Here is a 23,506-nt window from a genome sequence, read left to right on the forward strand (position 1 = left end):
GCTCCGGCTCCGAGTGCGCGGGGCTGGGCGATGCCTCGGCCCGGGCCCCCGCGGCGGCCGCTGGGGGGTCTGCGCGGGCGGCGTCTCGGCCGGGTCTCGCCGCGGCCGGGCGGCTGCTGAGCCGGGGGCCCCGGCCCCGGCCGCCCCCTATGCCCCTGCGCCGCCCAGTTCATGTCCAGCGCGGGGCCGCCGAGGCCAGCTCCGAGGTAAGCGCCGGGCGGCGGGACGGGGCGGCTCCGGCGACAAGTGTCCGCCGCAGCCGTCGGGCGGACGGGCGGTGCCGGGGCGGGGCGGGCGGGCGGCGGGCCGGGACCCCGCGGGCGCCGGGGCTTGGCGGAGCAGCTAACGTGGCGCCTCGTCCGGCAGGGGCCCGCGCCGCGAGGGACTCGAAGATGAAGCTATGGGATGTGGCGGCCGTCTGCGTGCTCCTGCTCAGCGCCGTCTCCGCCTCGCCGCTGCCCGCCGGTAAGACGCCTCCCGAGGGGCCCCGTTCAGTGCTAGAGGGGCCTGAAGACGATCACTCCCTGCCGCCTCCCTATGCTGTGCAAAGCCACTGTAAGAACCGTTCCCCTTCGTAGCCGCCGCCGCTGTCGCTGTTCGTGTGTCTGACCCCGGGGAGCCCCGCCGTGCGGCCCGGCCCGGCCCGGCCCTAGAGCCCCAGGGCGGGGGGAGCCTTTCTCTTCTAGCCTCGACGTCCTGCCCGCGGTCGGGGCTCCTCGCCTTGCGGGTGCTGCCGCCCTGCCTTGATCCAGCGGAGCTGTCAAGGCAGGGCTCCTGCCCAGCTTCCGCCCGCGGGCAGGCGGTGAACGAACCGCAGAGGGTTTAAGAAACTGCCTTGGCGCAGTCAGCGTAAGCTTGTCTGTAGACCGGCTCACTGTAAAACAGCTTACCGTCAATAATGCCTGCCTAATACTAGGTCCCTAACAATAGCAGCTCAAGCACTTTTCAGGGAGCAGTGCTGCTGTCTGCTGCATCTTAAAGTAGGAGGAGCTGGTAGAGCTCAGTAAGCTGGGGTAAAAAACGCAAATTAATCTGACAGGGGCTCCTTTAACTTTTGAGACTGGGATGAAATCTAGTGAAGGTTGCCCTCTTTTGGAGAGGAGCAGCTTAGGGTCTGAATTGGTGTTTACCTGCTTCTTGCCTGGAATATATGTTGTCCACCTGTGGTCAGAAATACTGCTGGATAAAGACGTTTATAGCACAGCTGGACTTCAGCTCTACAACTAGGATAAACTGTGGATCCTGGAAGACCACTGGATGTGAAGTCTCCCTCACTGCAATTATTCCCCGGGACTGCCCCTTTTCCACACTTCACAAGCTGTGTTCTTTATCTGGTCTCTCTCCTCTCCTTCTCATTTTCCTCCTAGTGGACTCTTTCCTGTGTCAGCCTCTTTCCTTCCAAGCCGAGCTTCCTGCTATTCCCTAAATGACACCTACCTATCAATTTGTAAGCCTTTATCGGAGGGAAGTTGGCCAAAAAATCTCCCTCATGTTTTCTTCTGGCACAGGCTGCTGAGGCTTTAGGATGCTGTGATCTTACCCTGTACAACAGAGGGTGAAGAAGGCACTTGTGCATTGGGAGATACCCTAGGACCTCAGATCTGCTTTGCTTGCAGTTGTGTCAATCACCTTCATGCTGACTTGCAGCAGTGCCAGTTCTACAGGAAGAAAAAAAGTGTTAAGAAGAAAGCTGTTCTAGTGGATTTACAACAGTGACAGAAGTTGGCAGTGCTGGGTGGAGGAGACATCAGTGCTCCACTCTTCTGGGGCTGACAAATGAGGCCTTGAACTATTTTTAGAACATCAACTCATGCTTTTAAAAATGTTATTCCTTATGAGCCATTCTCTCCCCAGCAAGTGTAGGAGACAGGTAGCAGCAGTATTAATCACTTGGGCCTAGTCTGTACAAACTGTTAGTTGTTTCCCATGTCTTGTTGCTGTTTGGATACCTGATAGGAAAAAGGGTAAGAAGGAAGGAAGGTATTCATCACATTCTGGCAATGCATTTTGGCCAGGATGAGTGAAAGCTAATTTCAGTGCATAATGTGCAGCGACTGTTTGACCCAATTCCTAAATTCTTCCCATGGATTTGTATTTAGAGAGGTGACAATTCACTTTTGGATGAGGTATGGTGGTTAGCTTGGCCGTGGAACTCTGGTCCAACTCCTAGAAGATGGGCTGCTTTATACAGCTGTGGCTGGATATGCAGATGAAGTCTTCAGCTCACTTGCATCATTCTTTTAGTACTTCCCTTCTTCTGACTTCCTTGTATCACCTTCTATACAAGCTGCTCAGAGATTACCCTATATTGTGGCACCATGCTCATGGCCTGAAAGGTTCCCTTATGAACAAGGTCTTGACCTCTTAGTGTGGCAATGCACTCTGTAATGACCTCTCCAGTGCAGAGCAGTGGTCAGAGATAGTAGCTGACAGCGGCAGTTGCAAGTTTCAACTATCTGATTTAAATATACGCTGGGACTGTTGTCTGCAACCTCCAATACATGCAATGCATGTTAACCCAGACCACTACTTCCTGATGATGATGTAGGTAGCTGAGCCTCTGGGGAAGCCTCGTGTTCGAGGAATAATTCATTAACGGGACATGCTAAAGATTAGAAGGTCTTGTTTGTACTACAGCTGGCTAGTGAGGATGGCACATAATTATCTTTTATGGCTACTTGCAAACAGAAGGAACAGACCACATTTTACAAAGAAACATATCAATAACTGCATATGCAATCAGGGAACAGTTACAGTGCAGATGGGGCAACAGGCCAAACCACATTGTAACCATATATCTGCAACTCCTGCCACAAGTTTTATAACTGGGTGCTCTAATATTTATAGATTGTTAGGGACTGGAAGGGACCTTGTAGATCTTCGGGTCCAGTCCCACTGCACTAAGCAGGAAAAGACAACTAGGGTCAAGTGACCCCAGTGAGGTGACTGTCCAGTCTCCTTTTAAAGATTTCCAGGGTAGGTGACTGCACCACCACTGGAGGGACTTTATTCCACAGTCTGGACACCCTGACTGTGAAGGAGTTTTTTCCTGGAATTGAGCCTGAAGCAGCCTTCCAGGAGTTTGTATCCATTGCTCCTGGTCTTCCCCAGGGGTGCCCTGGTGAACACCTGTTTACTGAATTCTTGATGTACTCCCTTGATAATATGGCTGTAATTGTAGTATAAATGGGATCATAACATCCCAAGGTAGACTGCCATAATATACAACTTGTTCACCAGGGAACCTTGGTCAGATCTAGCAGTGTGTCTTCTAAAATAAATAAATTCAAACCTCAAGGGAAAAAATGTAGGATTTTTTTTTCCTCTGAAAGGAAGGGAAAGATGTTTATCATCTCTGAGGAATAACATGATTGTTGTGATTTTGATTTCAGGGTTTTGGTTGGGGTTTTTTTGGGGGGGTTGTTGGGTTTTGGGGGGTTTTTTGCTTGTGGTTTTTTTTTGGTTTTTTTTGTTTTTTTTCTTTCTTGAATGACTCTTTCTAAGAAGTGATACAGTTGTTTTAGATGGAGTACAGACAGTATATAATATTAAAACACAAGCTTTTCAGAGCAAGGATGGTATTTTTGTGGTGTATAGAGGTGAGCACATTGTCAATTCCAAAAAAAAGTATACTTTTTTTTTTTTTTTTTTTTAGATTAAAGTATGTTTATATGCTGTTTATTGAACCTATATATACATATTTAGAACATTATCTATCATCACCTGAAGTATGGAAGGCATCCAATATGCATTTCTAGGAAGGGCACTTTAAAGTACTTTCAAATGGCCATATTCTTCACAGGGAAATAAATGCAAAGATATATTGTTTTCTTTTTTTTAATTTTGTATTTTTAAAGGATAAACGGGGGGGAATGTAGGAATTCTCCTATTCCAATGATCATGAAGTAAAAGATCAGGGGGTGGGAGAGGAGAAAGTTTTGTTACTATTGATCCCCAAATTGATACCGTTTTAAAATATTTTGAATGATCCTGGTCTCCATTAGGGCTGCTGACTGAAATGGAAAATAATGATTCTGCTGAAGCTGTTTAAATAGACTTCAGTGTTGTCCACAAATCTCATTATAATTCTGGCACATGTACATGCCACTCGATAATAATAAATACTGAAGTCTTAGATGTCTGATTAATTTTGTAGTTTTTTAAGTAGAAAGCAGGTTTCAACATGTTCAATAGTAACAAAATTGGTTAATACTTGACGCTGAAGGATATAACACAACTAGAACGGATCTCATGATAAACTAACATATGGTAAGGAGAATAAAGGGAAAATTGTAATGTATCATGGAGACCATTTCCTATTTATAAACAGAAGAGGGAAAATAGAAGTAAAATAGACCACTTGAGATGGGTGCAAACAAAGCATTAAGGCATAAAATACTGTAAGTATTGCAGAGAGAATTGGTGTATTTTAAGGTTAAGAAAAAAAAATAAAATTGTCTCAGTTTTGCAAAGAGTTTTAAAAAGCAGATAGGGCCCCAGTTCAACATGGTACTTTTACACGTTTGACATGTTCTGCTGAACAGGGATGTATGTACTTTAGCTAAGCACATGTTTAAGCATTTAAGCTGGTAACTTTACGTCTCAATGGGCCTTAAGCAAATGTTTAAATGTGCTGTTGAATAGGGATAGACATAAAGATAAACAAACATTTAAAGATAAATGCTTGCTTTGCTGGAGCTGGACAGAACTACAGCACAGAAGAGATGCTCATTCTTTTGTAGACCAAGTACACACCCAGTAGAGAGACTGTCTTGGCATTATCCCTCCAGTTCAAAAATGGGATATACCATATGCCTTCCCAATCATAAATGTCTGGATCATCTCACCTCACCATCCACCATCCCAGAACAGTGGTTTTTTTTTTGGCAATAACAGCAATTACTTTCCTGGAAAAATTATATTAGGAACGTGTTTGGCATATTGTAGTACAATTTACCAGCTGGGAAAAAAACTTTCTTGTGACCAGACTCTTCCCTGCAAATCACCAACACATGCTCTGTGGGCCCCACTGATCAGAGTATAGAATGCTCTGCAATACAATATGGGGAGTTTGTTTTACTACCATGAACCATTATTGTAACAGTGTAAAAAGTGTACTAATACAGTCTTTATACTGATTAATGTTCATGCTAACACACAACGCATGAAAAATGTACACTAGTCATGGATCAGACTCAGGCCTGCAATGCATAAAATAAGACCTTCGAGAGCTTTCTTGAGCACACATGAAAGCAGTTGTGAGGGACCAGCTTCATGGGCATGTTTTCAGACTGGGAGTGGGAGCAGGTAGGTGAGGCATGCTCAGTAGCATCCCTTGCCAGATATACCTGGGGAATGTGGTGTAGATATCAAAAGAAGCTGCTTTTTCCCCCCCCCCCCCAAATGACCTAGCCATGCTCTTGCTGAAATCAATGGGAATTTTGAATGAATTCAGCTTGCAGAACTGATGCATCTGATTGGATGGCTGGGGAGCAGCTGACAACCTAGCTTATGCAGAATTCTCACCTGAAAGGAGTTTGCTTCACTCCAAATGCCTTGAGGATGCTTCATACCCCTCCTCCTCCTCCACCCCACCCTGACAAGCCAGAGCTTGGAGCAAGTGCATTTTTTCTGTTGCTTCTCTATTTCCTTCTTTTGATGAAAACTGACAGAACTTGACTTTCTCACTACTACTTCTCATTTACCAGTCTACAAATGGAAAATTTCTGAAACTGCAACAGGAAAAATTACTGAACCTATTTTAAATTGATAGGTTTTTTTTTCTAGTTCTGGTTCATTGTCTCTAACATTTATGGAAATGGACTGGCTGTATCAAATTACTTAACACTTCACCTTGATCAGGGACATGCGACACCAGTGACAGTGGGTGAGCATCTCTGGGAACTCTGAGTTGGAGAAAAGAACTTAGTGTTTCTTTGTGAGCTGGCAAGTTAATGAACTAGAATAAGTTAATGTCCTAGAACAGGATTAATCATTTAACGATGAGTTGACTTTGGTATCTTTCATGTAATATTTCCTAATGAACGCAACTGATGGGTTCCTCTTTCACTCTTGTACTCAAACATTTTCATGCAACACATGAAAGCAAAGTTAGTCCTCAGAAGGGTGTTATTTTAATTGTTTAAGACAAATTCTGTTAATTGGGGGGGGGGGGTTAGTTGGTGTGTGTGTGTGTGTGTTTGTTTGTTTGGGTTTTTTTGTCACAGTTTAGTTTAAAGCCTACACAACATGCAAGTTTCTGTTTGAGGGATCCGATTCTAATTTCTGTTTAATAGGCCTATTAGTGAAAATATTTCTTAAAAAAAAGTATTACATCCCCTCGGAGCTTATGTCCTTCTACTTTTCAAACACACGCAACAAAATGATCAAAATGCTAGTGAGTCTACGCTTCCACATGGTGACTAATCCAAAACTGAGATGTAGCATCTTCTGTATTGCAGACTGTATAGTACAAAGGGTTTCTAGTCTGTGACTAATGCCCCAGTGTGCTCCTACAATACAAACATCAGCAGCATCATGCCAGGGTTTTCTTTATCAGCAGCAGATATTTATTTATTTATTTATTTATTTTTATCTATTTTAATGTTTCAGTTAAAATTTGTAGAAGGAAAATACTGACTAATGAGAGAGAGAAAAAATCTTGACAACTGTGAAAGGAGCGAGAAAATGTAGAAATAATATTATGTAGAGAGGCATGTGCTAAAATCTTAAGCCAAATTTTGGAACACTGAGCATTCAATGCGAATCCCGATCTGCATCTGAATTTTGCAAATAGCCTTTGATAAGAGGTGAACTGGTATCCCTTAATCCTTAGGGTCACAATTTTAAGTTTTGAATCTTGCATATTAAATCCATCTCTCATCTGAAAGACTCATTTAAATGAAACGCTGCCCTGATTATTTTGATTAGGCAAAACATCTTGACATAAGTTTCATAACCCCACAGACCCTATATTAAACAAACACAAAACTTAGAACACAAAGCAAAAATAATCTTGTTTTTGTCATTGGCAATATACCTCATCTAGTTTTTGTTTGTTACCATATCAAAAGCAATGTGAAAAACGTTGGTTAATGACAGAAATTGCATGCTTAAAAGTAATACTTTATTGATCAGTATACAAAACTATTTACTTATACATTAATTTCATAAAATAGAAATAACTTTGAGTCTTGAAAAAATGTAATTTTACTGACAAAACACCTTTTATAAATTAAGTATTTTGCAATGTGTGCAACTTCAGCTTTTCTTCAAAAACATGATGGGATTTTAAGAAGTGAGGTCCTGAGTTAAGCTCCTGAATCTACTACCTACGTAAATAGGAGACTGAATTTTCAAAAGTATTTGCATCTGCTCCTGTTGAAGTCTATTTCTGGTTAACTTTCCATTTTGGGTTTCTGGTCTTAATGTACTTGCCTGAGTTTCTGCCACTGCAGGTGGGATTGATTGATTCATGTATTTTATTTTTAATCTGTTGGGCATAGCATTAAAAGATAATCTTTTATAAAACCTAAATTTTAATGCTTGGGTCATTCTGATAGCTTTCCATTAGAAGAGATGAGACTGCTTACTTTTTTTTGTCATCGTGGGAGTATAGTAATATTGGATTGTGATGTTTTGAAAACTTTTGGACCTACTTTATTAATATACATTTAAAATAAAAAATAAAAAAAAGTCCAGGGCTAAAGCCCATCTCTGACACTTGATATCTTTAATTGGAAATACAAAAGCAAATCATGGGGGACTGCAATAGAGAATTTACATAGAAGAAAACTATGATCATTTGCGTGCCATGGAGGAGAACTGTGTGGTGGCTCTCTACGTAAGTCAATGAATGGGATCTATTGTTAGCTAACTGGGGGAGTGTATAGACATAAATGTGGTCAACTGCTTGAATTCTGCAACTGTCGTTATAAGATGATGCATAATGTAAAGCCCCAGCTTTCATGTTTCATTTTTTTTAATGTCTTATTTGAAAGAAAAATAAATAAATCCTGGGTCAAATAAGTTGTTCCAAAATCATATATTTCTTTGAGTTTTTAGAAGATGCTTGTACAGCAAATAAGGACCCAACACACAAGTACACAAATGCATGTTTGTAGGTTTCTTTGGCTTTAAAAATCCTAATCTGAATGGTTTGGGGAGCCTGGTTCATTTGTACACATCAAAGTTGACAGTGCTGGACCACTGAGTCAAAACCCAGTTACCAACTTCTGTAGTATCTGCATGAGTACCACAAGGTTTCGCCCTCTTTTTTAATATCTCATCTTCATCTCAAATTCCTGATATCTCAGGATTCATGGCTGACCTAGAAGGGATTCTGTAGTTCTAGTTGCAGCCACTAGATGCCATTGTTAACAGCCCACTACAATATTTGGATTGCAGTTCAGGCTGCCATCAGCAGAGGCTGGGGCTAGGCAAAGCAGTGAGGAGGCAATTCAAAGCAACAGGTGCTTCCTGCCTTTCACCCACTTTCCTAACACTGCATTGAAAAGAATGAAGTGAAGTTGAGCAGGTTAACAAGTAGATTAGGAGTTCCTCCCTCAACTCAACCAAGCTGACTCTTGCCTAATCACTCTGAAGTCCACTGTTGCTAGACTTTTTACTGGGGGAGGGGGGCTAAGATATGTCTAGTGGCAGGTGGAGAGCGGGGCCAGGGACTGAACTGACTGGTGGGAAGAGGCTGAAAGGAGACTGTGTCCTGGAGCCTAAAGGTCAGGAGCTGTACCTGAATGAAGAGCGTAGGGCTGGAGGTGGTTCTCAGGAGAGACACTGATATAGTTGGGAATAGTCCCACTTTGAGCAGGAGATTGAACTGGATGATCTCCTGAGGTCCCTTCCAACCCTAATTTTCTATGATTTCCCCAGAAGCAGAGGAGGGTAGAGGGGTGCCTTACTCTGGGAGAGGTAGGAAAAAGTCCTTCTCAACAGTCAGCTATAAAAGGAAGGAGGGCATGTTAACCTGTGCTTGTGTACATGTTCATGTATATTATTGTTTTTCAGAGTAAGTTGTTCACCAAGGGGGGGGGGAGTGTGCACCCATATGTGCACAGGGGTTTCCCCTGAGGCATTCCAAAGTCAGGAATTTAAATTCTAAAATTTAATGTAAAAATTAAATAATCTCAGAATTTTAAGTCTGTCTGAAAATTTTGATGTCTTTTTTTTTTTTTTTTTTAACCTATGGCACTGGCAATGGCTGTTCCAATTCCCCTGTCCTCTTGCACAATCTCCTGTGGGGTTAATGATCTCTTCTACACACAGACTGTATTAGACACTGCAAAGCAGTCATTTTGAAGGCCTGCATGCTAGCTGGGAGGATTTTGAAGACGCTGGCCCAGATTCTATTCCACCTATTAGGCTTTTGTCTATTTAAGTGTAACCTTATTCCACTGTGCTCAAGCCCTTGAAAACTAGCTAATACAAGCATAGGTAGGTCCTCCTCCTCACCACTTTGTGACTTAGTCTTAAGGCTAAGATGGACAAAAATAGGAGCATTATCCTTTTTTCAGGGACTCAAGCTAGGTGGAGTAGGATCAATAGATGCTGGTAGGCAGAACAGGATGTAGCCCTGATTTTCCTGCATTATTCTCCCATGTACAGTCCTCTTACTCAGGCTTTTTAAGTACAGTTCTGTTCCATGTAGGCTCGTGTGCCATGCTTCTCTTTCTGTATACGAGTTCTTTCCAATAGTGCATTAAGTGAGGTGACTAACAACAGTTAGCCAGGATATGTATTTGTCCTTAGTCTGTCTCCAGTCTGTCCCTGTGCAGAACAGGGTTTGTTCTGGAATGTTTATACGGTATGTGCACACATACATTCATGCACATACTACCCCACAGCACTACATACTTGTGTAGGTAATGTTGCTCAAATGTGCCTTTCGTTGGAAGAAAAATAGTGAGGATTATGCTAGTAGTTAGCTCCTGAAGGAGTTCATTCTAAGTCTCGTATCAGCCAACACATATCCTTGTTGTAAATAGTTCTGTACTACCAAAGAAATAAAGTTGTTGCCCAGACTTCCTCTTGGAGCTTTAGGTGGTATATTATATTGCCTGGGATAAAGGGCAAAGAATGAATTTTACCTTGCTGTCATGGAAACCTAGCACAGAGTTGAAGACAGATTTGATGTGCTCATGGTAGCCTGAATTGCTGAGAAGTGTGCCACAGCATTCTATACTAGTTGGACTTTTATAAGTGCTGAAGGCTTCATGTCCAGGAATATTATTGTACAGTTGGGTCATTTAATCTAGTCCCTGCACAGATGCAGGGCATACTCTTCCTAAGCCACCTCAGACAGATACCTATCCAGCCTTGTCTTGAAACGTCTAGTTGAGGAGATTCCCCAGCTTCTCTAGGCAGCTTGTTACACGGTCCTACTGTTCTTACAGTTAGGAAGATTCGGTCTAAACCTGCTTTGCTGAAGCTTAAACCCATTGCCTTGTCTCTTCTCCTCTATGGCAGGAAGAACTATTACTTGTTTTCTTTATGACAGCCATTCAAAACTGCTGTCATGTTCTGCCTTAATTTCTTTTTCTCCAAACTAAACATACAGCATATAGCTTCTGCATCCTGTCTTCCCATGGCTTGGGTTTGTCCCTTGTATCTTCCTTGTCTGCTTGTCTTCAGATCATCTTTTCAGTTTCTCTTCCTCCCTCTTAAAATCCATTGCCCAAAACTGGACACTGTTCCCAGTGAGGCCTAACATGTCAAGTAGAGTGGTACTTTTACTTTCCATGTCTTTCATTCAGTGCTGCTGTTAATTCAACCAAAACTCTGTCTAGAGCTTTTTACATCAGCATCACATATCTGACATGTTGAGTGGAATCTGCTATGACCCCTAAATCCTTCTTGCCAGTGCTACTGCCTAAGCCTATTATTTCCCATCTGTATTTGTGCTATTTTCTTTCCTATGTACTACAATTTCAAATTTTTCATTATTAAATTGAACATTAGCTATTACTGCTCTTACATTTATCACGCTCCCTCTGAATTTTAATCCTATGCACCAAGATGTTTTGCAAACTCTTCTGATATTTTCACCTGAAAATTTGATCAGTACACTTTCTATCTCTGTACCCAAGTCACACATACCAATGACAAACAATAGCATACACCGACCCTGTACAGGAACCTTTAACCCGGGTTTGAATTATTGGGGAGCTTGGGGGACTGAGCCTCCCTGTAAGAACTGAAAATCATCCTGGGAGGGATCTTCAATTTTTATTAGGCCATCATGATGGGCAGCCCAATTTTTTTGCAGGACCCCCCCTCCCCTGCTACCCCCCAAGAGTCCAAGCACAATTCAAACCCTGCCTTTAACAGGTACCCTTTGATTGTGTTGATTCAACCAATTATTTATCTACCTAACGTTCATTCTATATAGCCCAGATTTCTAAAGCTTGCTTATGAAAAAGGTATGTGGGACTGTATTCAAGGCTTTACTCAAGTCTTCCACATTCCCCTTATCCACCAAAGCAATTTTCTTGTCAGAGAGAGAAATTCAAATTGGTTTGGCATGATTTATTCTTAACAAATCCACATTGGCTGCTAGTGATCATAACATCATCCTCCAGAGTTTTAAAGATTAAATATTTTATAGTTTGCTATGGTAAGCTAATCAGCCTGACCTGGAAAGTTACTATTTCCTGGGTCCTCCCTTTCCCATTTTTAAAGAGAAGAAAACTTCTGTCATTCATGAGTTTGAAAATATTATTGTCTGTAGCTCTAAGACTTCTTCAGAGTTCCTTCAGCATGCTCAAATAAATTGCATCAGACCATGCTTGCAAAATGCATTCAAATTTGTCAAAAGTTCTTTGACATCTTTGTTTTATTATTTTACTCATCATCTATAGCCCTTTCTCCTCTGTTTATATTAGTTCTGCCAGTCATCTGGTCTTTGATTTTTTCCATTCAATAATTCACTTTCTCCACTGAGAAGTGGACACTGTTTCTGTCAAAAGTATTTGTGGAGCCTGTTCTATATGTCATGTCCTTAATCTCTTGCCAAGGTGTCTATTTTTTGCCTTTGCTCTCCTGGTTTTTCTTTTCTTTTTTTTTTTTTTTTTGGTTGTTTTTTTGTTTGTTTTGTCCCTACATGTTTGGTTTGTATTCATTAATGACACCCTGTCCTTCCATACATCATCTTTGACTTTTTTTTTCAAATGGCTAAAAAGATTCGTGTAAACCCACACCAGTCCCTTGCAGTTCTTTTTACCTTCCCTCTGTGTTTAAATAGCTTGATGTAGAGCCACCTGTATGGTATCTTTCAAAAATATCAGTCCCCAGAGTTGTTAACAACTTAGTTTTCTGAGTTGGTTGACATGTATCTTTTTTTTTTAAATGAGCTAAGAAGTGACAAATCCTGGTGACAGACTTGTGATGATGCCAGGATGGGACAAAGTCCATAGTCAACTCAGGGTGGCAGTAAACTTTACTAGCATGTGATTTTTGGAGAGGTTGGCATCAGTGAGGAATCCAAGAGTAGTCCTAAGCTCTGGACTGAACTGGCAAACCAGAGGTGTGTACAAGGACTGTCCCATAGTTGCGAACTTCTTAAAATGATTTCTCTATCCACCAGCATTGCTTCTGCCTTATTTTGGCTCAGCTTCAGCCAGTTGTTGTTGATCCATGAGCAGATTTTGCCCAAGCATTAGGCCAAGGTGATAGTATGGTGGGCAGTGAAAGATGGATACATCAATGTTTTTTTAAGAAGTGGAACCCAGATCCTCAAAGTTAGTGAGGTGATTGAGACTACCATTTTAGGCCCCACTGATGCACTCAAAACTTCTGACAATTCTGGGTGCCTAGGCCCCGATATACCTAAATTTTATGTTGGTCATCATCTGCAAAGTCACCTGAGTTTTGATGCCAGTCTATATAGCTAATGAGTTTCTCCAAGGTCTGAGAGTGAGATTCTCAAACTCAGTGGAGATAAGCTTCTCTTATCAGTGGAGTCCAGTCTTGTAGGCATACTCTTGTCCATGGATTATGCCCATGGCCAGATATAGAAAACAGCTAGGGGCACAGGGCTTGTGTTTATGGCATTCACCTTGTACATGGCTCTGTTCTCTAAAAGAGTATTGAATTTAGTTGTCCTGGACTCTGATTGAATGACCTAACCTGTGGGATAGTTCAACATTGTGAAATTTAATTTCGTTCTAATTTGTGATGCAAAGTTGAAAGACCAGACTTCACTCTTAAAAAGCAAATCTTTCATTTCTACCTTTTTATTAAAAATGTTTTGTTTGTATAAGGTCAAAACTTTTCATTTTGACTATCATTTTATACAATATTATTATAATTTAAATGTGTAACAAAGTAAATCATTCCACCGTATCAAAAGAAAATGTTTTCATGATTTCTTGTGAAAAATTTTGAGAAATCAATACTCCTCATTAAAACAATTTAATTTAGTCAAATGGGCATCTTCTGACACAATTATTCTGTCAGAATTTTCAAGGAGCTTTCCCAACAGCCTAACCAGTAGGCACTGAGACAGAAATAGAAACTTAATCAGCAAACCGGGCTTAAGCTCGTCTTAACCACTGCTAGCTTTCCAGGAGCATACCCTGAAACCCTATCAGTAGATGTCTTTTTGCATCTTTAATTACTATGAACAAATTGTTAACCACTCTAAATTAGTGATAGCCAAGGGGTTCTCCCTAGCCATACTAAGCCAGGAAGAGTCCGTATCACTTTTCTCTTAAAAAGTGTCCATTTATTTGCTAATTTCTATGTTGTATCAGACTTTTTTCCCTGTTTTTGAACGTGCTTTGTGAACTTTCTGAAATACACAAGAGTAGTTTCTCCGTAACTTGAAATTTTTGCTGAGCAACAATGCTGACAAAGTTCTAGTGGGTCTACTTTGATTAAAATGTCTAGGAGAAACAAAAATTACAATCTGTATTTGACAAAATCTCTCTCTCTCACTTTTTCAAACAGCTAATATGCCAGAGGATTATCCAGATCAATTTGATGATGTAGTGGACTTTATTCAAGCCACTATAAAAAGACTAAGGAGGTCACCAGACAGACAAACTCCAATTTTTTCTAGACGGGAAAGAAATCGGCAAAATGCAGCAGTAAACACGGAGAATTCCCACAGAAAAGGACGAAGAAGTCAAAAGGGCAAAAACCGAGGATGTGTCTTAACAGAAATACATTTAAATGTGACTGACTTGGATTTGGGATACGAAACCAAAGAAGAGCTGATTTTCCGGTACTGCAGTGGATCTTGTGAAGCAGCTGAGACTACATATGACCAAATTGTAAAAAATTTAACAAGGAAGAAAAAGCTGGTCACTGACAAAGTGAGGCAAGCTTGCTGCAGACCCACTGCCTTTGATGATGACCTTTCCTTTTTGGATGATAAACTGGTGTACCATATACTGAAACAACATTCCGCTAAAAAATGTGGATGCGTTTGACGTTTTGTGGAGACTGTTACAATGTTGCATTCCTACTATAATGCAGAGAAAGGGACCAAGGTTCCCAAGGAAATGTCTGTTCAGAATGAGAAAAGAGGACCAAGAATGCAGAACAGTTGTCATGGGAGCCTGGTAGGGCAAAATCTGGCATAGAGAGCTGGACTAGATACAAAAATGGGGGCTTCAAATTCCTACAGGAAAGCAAATAAAAAGCAAAGCTCAGGGGTGGAGTTCCAAAATGGATGGATTGAGGTTGCTTTCACCATCATCAAGATTTGGATCAGTTAGGAATGTGCTTAAAAACACAACCTCCTAAATATTAGGGGTGTGCAAAGTGGGCGGTATTCCATTTGGATTCGGTCCAATTTGGGGGACAGTTATTTGATTCACTGATTCAGATCGCTGTCCCAATTTGATTTGGCCGAATCTGAAGATTCAATTCCGATTCAGAATCAGCAATTTGGCGATAGACACAGCTTTTATTTATATATTCAAAAATTTCTACATACCACTAGGTACCAGGAACAGCATGTGAATGCTGAGATGGTGGGGGAATGGAGCATCCCATGGGAGCGCAGGGGGGGGATCCCTCATGCTCACTAGGCTGGGGGTGGGGGAGAGCGGTGTCCCCTGCGTGCCCCGCAGTAGACCCAGAAGTGAACTGGAAGTACTTCTAGTCCACTTCTGGATCTGCCACTGAGCACTCGGGGGACCCTCCATGCTCCTGTGGGACACTCTATCTGCCCCACCATCTCAGCATTCATGAGCCACGCCTGGTACCTTGAGGTACATAGAAAAAATATATAAAGCTGTGTCTATGGCCAAATCATTGAATCTATTTGAAGGCTGCTTATTTGGCAGCTGCCAAATCTCCTCCAAATAGAATCAGTGACCAAAGCTTTGCAAAGCCCTTCTAAATATCATATTTTGTTCTTAGGTTTTGCAACTAATCTCAATAAAATACAAGGCAACACTTACAGTGAGAGAAATTATTAACTATTCCAAGATCCACTGTACTGTTGTGTGCTAAGGGGTTACCCCCAAATGTGTAAGATAAATTTTAATTATAAATATATATGTAAGGTAAATCAGGCAAATGTCAAAATTAATTGGCTAAAAGTTCACCATGGTAAATCAACAGTCTCACAGGTGGTTGGTTGTTTTTTTTTTGTTTGTTTTTATTGGGGGGGGGGGGGGGGTTTCCATCTCATTTCTTCAAAACAGCCCAGCATTGGATTTAGCTCCTCTGTGTTCATTTATGAGAACAAGTTGTGTTTTTAAGTACTTACTCCTAGCAAAGTAAGAGAAATATCAAGGTTGCCTACAAATGCAAACCGTTTTTCTTTTGGTTTACAAAGGACTAATGTCACTTGCATAATTACATTTCTATTTGGTCATTGTGAGTGAGCAAAGACTACTTGATGCAATGCATCCATTCAGAGACATAAATATACAGAAGATATTTATTAAGATTTAAGTTATTGTTATTTATTACAGTTTAGTAATGAGTTTCCTTTACTTATTTATTAAAGTTTCTTTGCAAAGGTGCCAAAGTGGAATGTGTTCACAAGATACAAAAGACAATAACAATGGGGACAAGGGTCCATGCTTTTAGAAGTATTAACAGTTAACTTGAAAGCAAAAAAATCACTTACTTTACCTTTAAGAAAACAAAACAAAACCAAAATACTGATTAAAATCTCAAAATATCCAATGTCTGCAGCCTTTCTTATTAAAAATTCTTTTGCAAGTAACTACTATTAATACTTGCCTGCATTAGTAACACTTTACACATACAAAGGTTGCAGACTCTGGGCCACAATTAGCAATTTGTTAGGCAAACTAATTTATATTAATATTTATATTTATGGAGTTTTCACACACTTTTGCCAGCCAACCTTCATATAGTTATGATTGACAAATGGAGATTAATCACATTTATCTTTTTAATTTCATATTATATTTATTTAAGCTCTTCCTTCCGTATTTCCATATAGAAAAGGTTAAACCACTTTCATTAGCTACCTGGATTTAATATAGTCTCAAGGTAAACAATTTTGCTAAATAAGCAAAGCTTTCTATAATTCTTTGAAACATCACAGTATTTTATCATAGTAAAAATATTCTTTTTTTTTTTTTTATATTGCTTTATCTTGAAGGAGGATGTGTACTAAGGGGATTTAATATATAGTCACTAGCACAAGTTATGATGCTGGAGGGTTATTTATTAAAGAACAGCAGTAATTACATTTGATATAATTGACAACTAAAGTGAAGTATCAACTCCTACAGAAACAACATCCAAAGAATCTTCTGAACAATGAGATCTGAATCTCAAATCTAACCCCTGCAGTGGTACTCCCTGTGTACTCTGTTCCCCTAGAATGGACAACAATGACAGAGGTCCCAGCCCAGGAGGAAAAATACCCAGAATTCTCAGGGAAAAAAATCCACGGTCTTGATCAAAGGTCAATTTATTCCTAAATTTATATTTTTTCATTGAAGACCTAATCCTGTTGGATGATGGTATGTGGGCACAGCCACATTCCTCCATCATGGAGGCTGTGGTAGTCTGCCACATGCTATCAGCTGCTGGAGAAGGTCCCCTACTCCAGCAAACCAAACCACTTCGAGTAATCTCACTCTAGTCATTAAGCACGTGTTTCAGTGTACTAAATCGGGGTCTAACCTCTGTGTTGGACAACATACACCAATGACGATGCTTTGACTGCTGTAACTGGCATAGTAAAATCTGGGCTGTGTGTAAAATCAACACTCAGCAGCACTTCTGGTTAGATTTAGCTTGGCTTTCAACACAGAAAATCCAAGGCATGTTACTACTTGCAGTGGTGCTTCATTGATTGCTGACAGCTTGTTGTAAGCATCTTTTTACAGGGATAGTAAAATGGCTGTAGTGGTGGCAAAGTCATTATACTTATAACACAAAAGGGTAAAGTTCGTGATTTTTTTTTTTTTATAAGTTACTGAAAACAGGAGTATGCTTCTTCTCCGGAGGCTTTTACTTCACCTACAGTTTACGTCTCAATCATTTGTGTTAATCAACCAAAGTTCTCTACAGACTTTATTTTTGTACAATATTCATTTTATAACTTTTTACAAAATAAAACTCATTTCTATTGTTATGTGGATATTGCTCATACTTCTGCACAGCCTGCCCTTTCACAGTCCAAGTTGCCTTTGCAATCCACAAGGAAAAACACCAAATAAAAGTAGATTCCTACATGCTGTGGCAAAAGAACAGGTTAGGGACTATTTAGAAAAGCTGGACATACAGGTCCATAGAACCAGATGGGGTACACTTGAGGGTGCTGAGGGTGTTGGCTGATATGATTGGAGAGCCACTGGCCGTCATCTTTGAAAGTTCATGGCAAGCAGGAGAGGTCCTGGATGCTTGGAAAAGGGGAAATATAGTGCCAATATTTAAGAAATGAAAAAAGGAAGATCCAGAAAACTACATAGCCATGCCATGCCCCAGTCACTGGAAAAATCATGGAGCAGATCCTCAAGGAATCCATTACTAAGAACTTGGAGAAGAAGGTGATTAGGAATAGTCAGCATAGATTCAGCAAGGGCATGTCATGTCTGACCAACCTGATTGCCTTCTAGGATGAGATGACTGGTTCTGTGAATGTGGGGAAACCAGTGGATGTGGTATAATAGCTTGATTTTAGCAAAGCTTTTGATACAGTCTCCTACCGCATTCTCACAGGCAAGCTAAGGCAGTATGGGTTTGATGAACAGACTGTAAGGTGGATAAAACTGACTATCGTCAGTCTTGGCGGGTAGTAGTAAATGGCTCAATGTCTAGTTGGCAGCTGGTCTCAAGTGCAGTGCCCCAGGGATTAGTCCTGGGGCCAGTTTTGTTCAATATCTTCATCAATGACCTGGAATATGGCATAGTGTGCACCTTCAGCAAGCTTGCAAATGACACCAAGCTGTGGGGAGTAGTAGATATGCTGAAGGGTAGGGCTAGGATTCAGAGTGACATTGAGAAACTAGAGGATTGGACCATAAGAAATCTCATGAGGTTTAATAAGGACAAGTGCGAAGTCCTGCACTTTGGACAGAACAATCCCACATGCTGGTACAAGCTGGGGGCTGACTAGCTGGGCAGCAGCTCTGTAGAAAAGGACCTGGCAGTTACAGTGGACAATAACCTGAATCTGAACCACCAGTGTGCACTTGTTGACAAGACGGCTAATAGCATTTAGGTTAGATATTAGGAAAAATTTTCTCACTGGGAGGGTAGTAAAACACTGGAACAGATTACCCAGAGAGGTGGCAGAAGCTTCATCCTTGGAGGCTTTCAAAACCTGCCTAGACAAAACTTTGGCTGGGATGGTGTAGTTGGGAATGGTCCTGCTTTGAACAGGGGGTTGGACTAGATGACCTCCTGAGGTCCCTTCCAACCCTAACTTTCAATGATTCTATCTCCTACTCTAAATATTCATTCAGCATTGGGGATGTTGGAAAAGGATGCCAACTGCACATTAGTTCAAGTTAAACACAACCTACTAAATTAATCTCTTATGCAAATCCCAAAAAGTGGTGGGAGGGACCTGCACTTTGAAGGATGCACAGTAGGAAATAGAAAGGCAAAGCACTTTTTTAAAGCAACCTATTACCCATCAAACCATTCCTTGCTAACGTTAACCTACAGCATTGCCCATTCATGAAACCTGTACTGTTCAATAATTGGTATGTGACTTTACTGATGTTCTCAAAATCAGCCTTTCAGAATGCTACTCATCACAGTCTTCCTTTTAAAAAAAAAAAATACCAATTTTGAAATTTTTACACTTTTTTTATATGCATACCCACCATGGGAAAGGTAAAGGATGTAGCAGATTTTGTCTAAACTAGAAAATTGTTAAAATCAGTTTGGAAAAAATGCATCAAATACTACAAACCCCTTCAATGATATCTGTAAACAAATAGTTAAAGGTTTTATATGAAATGCTGTGTATTCATAAAAAAGCCATTAGGTGAAAGAGGTGAGATAAGATAGAGATCTTATCAAATACCTCACCCAATCTCCTAATACACAGCACATGCGTGTTCAGGTTTAATTTCCCAAATAGTGATGGAATCCCCGTGTCTCTAGAGAATATGCAGCAGTGCAGGATCTGAACCTCCAATGAAATTAGTCATAATTAGACCTGCAGTAATCAAGATCTCCAACAGAAATGCTGTTTGCATTGCAACTGCCTTTTGAATCTTGCGTGTTAGCCATGCAGAAATGTTGCTGATTACAGCCTGATAGAAAATGGCTTATATCGGGGGTTGGCAATGTTTTTGAGCAGATTGCCAAAAACACCCATAACACTGACTTGTAAGAAGTTGGCAAGCCAGGTGTGAATGGCAGGGAGCCATGAGGGGCTTGATCCTTGTTGTGGCAGTACAGCTCCAGCCCCCCCTCCCCCCCCCCCCCCCCCCCCCCCCCAGAGTGCACATGCCAAGCAGAATGCCTTCAGGTGCTGTTCTGTGGCACCCATGCCAAGGGTTGCCTACCCCTGTCTTATATTAACTGCTTGGCAAGGAAACAATTGGCAAGTTTACATTCAACAGCAATCATGTACTTTCCCAAGATCTGGAGGCAGTTTCTGTGTAGAATTTAACTGTTAGATGTTATAAAAGATGAAACACTGACCTTAATCATGCATGAACCTCAAGACTGTTCTTCAGTGGAGGGGAAGGATTAGGGCAATGCTTATGTTCTGTTTTTGGCCGTCACAGGGTTTTACAGCTGAGTGACTGTAAATTACATAGTTGCTCAGTGCTTTTCCCCTTCTCACCAGTGAACATATTACTGGAGTGGAGTCAGCAGTGCTCCAGCATGAACTCCCATCTGACATAAATGAGACAGGAGGAGATGGAATCCATTCTTGAAAGTCAAGCAAAATGAGGGAAACCTTTATGTAAAAGAATAATTATAAAATCAGTTAAAACAAGAGTCTTTGAACTGTACTCCCTGTTGGCATGCTGCCACTTAACTTCTAATTTGTCCATTGGTAAAACGGCGATTGTAACGTGTGCTATACTTTAAAGTCTCTCAGTGGAAGACTTTGTAGAAGTACAGAAAATTATCAACTGTTCACATATACATTCTACAACTTACAACTGGCACCAGGAGAGAAGACATTGCTGCTAGCAAGAAAAAGTTAGTAATGGTAAATTCTGGAAATAAACCAAAAAACAAAAAAGGTGTCAAGTTAAATCATTTGCTACACACACAACTATTTCAGCCTGCTTGGACCTAAAATCAAGGTGACCCTCTATTGATCTATTTGTTATTAAGGAGATTTTTGATGGTTGCTAGAGAAGTTACCTTCCTATAGTAGATAATAATATAACAATATTGGTTTAATTGGCTTGGTACAATATTGGGTATTGTAAATATGCTTTGAGGAGATTCAGCTATTTCATGAACAGAACAAAACAAACAAGGATGTTCTTTCTGAGACTACATGGAGATCTAACTGGCTTTTGAATGGCCAACTAATGGCAGAGTCCCGTCTGCAGTAGTGTAACTGAGAAGCAGCGATGAGGGCCCCCCCAGCTGCTAACTTGGGGGGAGGGCGGGGGGGAGGTTCTGCAAAAAGAGCAGCTGACTGCTGCTGGCTTGGCCACCGCCATTGGTGTTCTGGTTGCAATCTACTGGCCCATGCACTGTCTCTGCCCATCTGGCAAACAGAGTGCTCCAGCTAGGCTATACAGTCTGCTTATACAAACAAGTCCATGGCTGGCTGAGTGAAGAGCAGTGAGATTCAGGATATAATGCCTTCTACTCAGCTCTCCTGACTGGAAAACCGAGTCAAACCTAAGTACTTCTGCAATTTGGTATAGCACATAAGGTACAATTATTCTGCAGGCAGTGATCCCGCCTGTAGAAATGATGAAACATTGGTTCCTCTACATTTGTTTATTAAAAATAATTAAAGATGAATGAAAACCCCAAAAGAAGAATCATTCAATGGTCTTTACCAGAGAAGAAACCAGAAAGCAGCATTGCTACTGTAGCCCCTGGTCTACAACCAAAAATACAGAAGAAAATATCAAGAAGGAAAAAAAATTGAGCTGACACATTATATAAATAGGTCTTCAAATGTCATGTGCAGCTGTAACAAAGATGTTTTGTTCCAAACCAAGAGACAAATTGAAGTGGCTCAGTAATACACAGAGAGAAGTTTGCTAATTTGGAACAGTGTTCTCCTGATGAAAAGTTTAATTGTGTTGCAGTGGAAAAAGTTAAACAGGGCAAGTCCTGCATCTCTTACCCCAGCAAAATTCCCACCAACTTCAAATGAAGATTTTCCACAATAAGGGCTGCAGGGTTGAGCCAATAATGTCACAATAAAATATACAAGTAGGTATATTTATAGGTCAATAAAAACTTTTAAACAAATAATGTATTTCAGCAATATGGTTCAGATCTGGATTGACCCATTGACTTCAATGGAGTTACACCCATGTACAGCTGGAGTAACATGGTGAAGCAGCCTCCAGAGTTTGAACACTGAGAGATTTCTTTATACAAGTTCTCTAGCAGGGAAATCCAGATACTAGATTGCTGGCATCAGTCCTCTGTCTGAAAACTCAATGCCAAATTCCAAGGCTGTGGCAATTCATTCTTTACAGCTAGAAAGATACCATCTGTACATGTGCAAACCATTCCAACTTGAAACAACAGAAGCCTGGAAAAGCATGATCAGATTTTGAAGTCTACTGTATTTGTTACTATTAGTTCAATATCACATTGCTAATTTCTCTACCAGTGTAAAATTCTGCTGTTTCTTGACTGAGAACACAGAGTTAAATTGTGACTCTGCTTCATGCCCTCAGTAAAAGGAGGTGCACACAGCTACCTTCTCATTCCTGCGGTAAGCAACCTGCAATGGTCCTATCACTGGCACATACCACTTTCCCTGTTTCACCTCAGGCATCAGCTTGGCTTTGCTGGCCATTGCATTTTAGGGCTGGAGAGAAAGATCTGTTCACTCCATACCACATGTGTAGAAGAGGGGCTGTAGTGACCGCTTGAGGTTTCTCTGGCTCATGTTACCAACAGCACACTAGCTTGTGTTAACAGAAGTATTCTTTGCAAATCCAAGGAAATGATCTTCTCCTCTGTTCAGCTCTGGTGAGGCCTCACCTGGAGTGTCCAGTTTGGGACCCAAACTTCAAAAAACATGTCGACAGATTAGAAAGGATCCTTACTGCCATGCATTTGCATTTCCACAGGCCTACATTCTGCATATTGGCTTGAATTCCATCCAGGAGGACATAAAACAACAGCAGAATCTCCCTGTGCATGAAGAAGGGTGTTTGTGCCTGAAAGCTTGCAAAGCACAATTTTCCCACCTAGTCAGTTGTTCCAATAAAAGATATCACATGTACCCAAAGAACCTTGTCTGCTTATGTCCTTAGACCAACACGGCTACAACCAACATGGCACTATGGAGGTGGTTAAGCACTGAATCAGGCTACCTAGAAAAAAGTGGAATCCATATCTGGAAATTTTCAAGAGTAGGTTAGACAGACACCTGACAGGGATGACTGAGTCAGGGATGTTCCTGCCTTGAGCAGGGGGCTGGACTAGACCTTGTGAGGTCTCTTCCAGCCCTATCTTCCTATGATCCTACCATCAGTAATATAGGTAGCCAGTGGAGGGCATTTAGACACAGCCTTGCATTCTCTTAATTAGATTGGCCAATCTGGCCTGCAGTTGTTAAGTGGGATGTGTGAAAATCAACTCTGTAATGGGAAGCTAGATGTAGCCCTAACTATGGAGAAACAATAGTCTAATCTACAGATTTGCATACAAAAAAGATGAGATGAACACAAAGGGAATGCAAAGATGGGCTGTGACTGGCCCCTGAACAGGACTCCAAAGATGCACAAGATTCCTCTGCTCAAGCTCCCTCCCCACTCACAACAAGCCAGCACAATACTTCCCAGATAGCATGTCCTTCATCTATGCATCACTTCAAAGGTCACATGGAAAGGGCAGGCAGGAGATGAATACCACAGGCTAAAGA

At 41.2% G+C, this 23,506-nt stretch overlaps 1 protein-coding gene across 4 annotated transcripts; it reads left to right on the forward strand.

Moving 5' to 3' along the window:
* Positions 1-69: 69 nt before the first annotated feature.
* Positions 70-17,590, forward strand: GDNF (glial cell derived neurotrophic factor). 4 transcript variants are annotated; one of them, XM_059725216.1, is made up of 3 exons: positions 70-206; positions 367-555; positions 13,963-17,590. In XM_059725216.1, exons 2-3 carry the CDS (start codon positions 393-395, stop codon positions 14,445-14,447), a joined length of 648 nt encoding a protein of 215 aa, XP_059581199.1. In that variant the 5' UTR covers positions 70-206; positions 367-392; the 3' UTR covers positions 14,448-17,590. The 4 variants fall into 4 exon arrangements, with proteins under 4 accessions (XP_059581199.1, XP_059581200.1, XP_059581198.1 ...); XM_059725217.1 differs by having other exon boundaries at positions 75-206; positions 367-465; XM_059725215.1 differs by lacking the exon at positions 367-555 and having other exon boundaries at positions 147-206.
* Positions 17,591-23,506: the final 5,916 nt, after the last annotated feature.

This window comes from Alligator mississippiensis, chromosome 3 (genome assembly GCF_030867095.1).
Source record: "Alligator mississippiensis isolate rAllMis1 chromosome 3, rAllMis1, whole genome shotgun sequence".
Classification (NCBI taxonomy): Eukaryota; Metazoa; Chordata; order Crocodylia; family Alligatoridae; genus Alligator; species Alligator mississippiensis.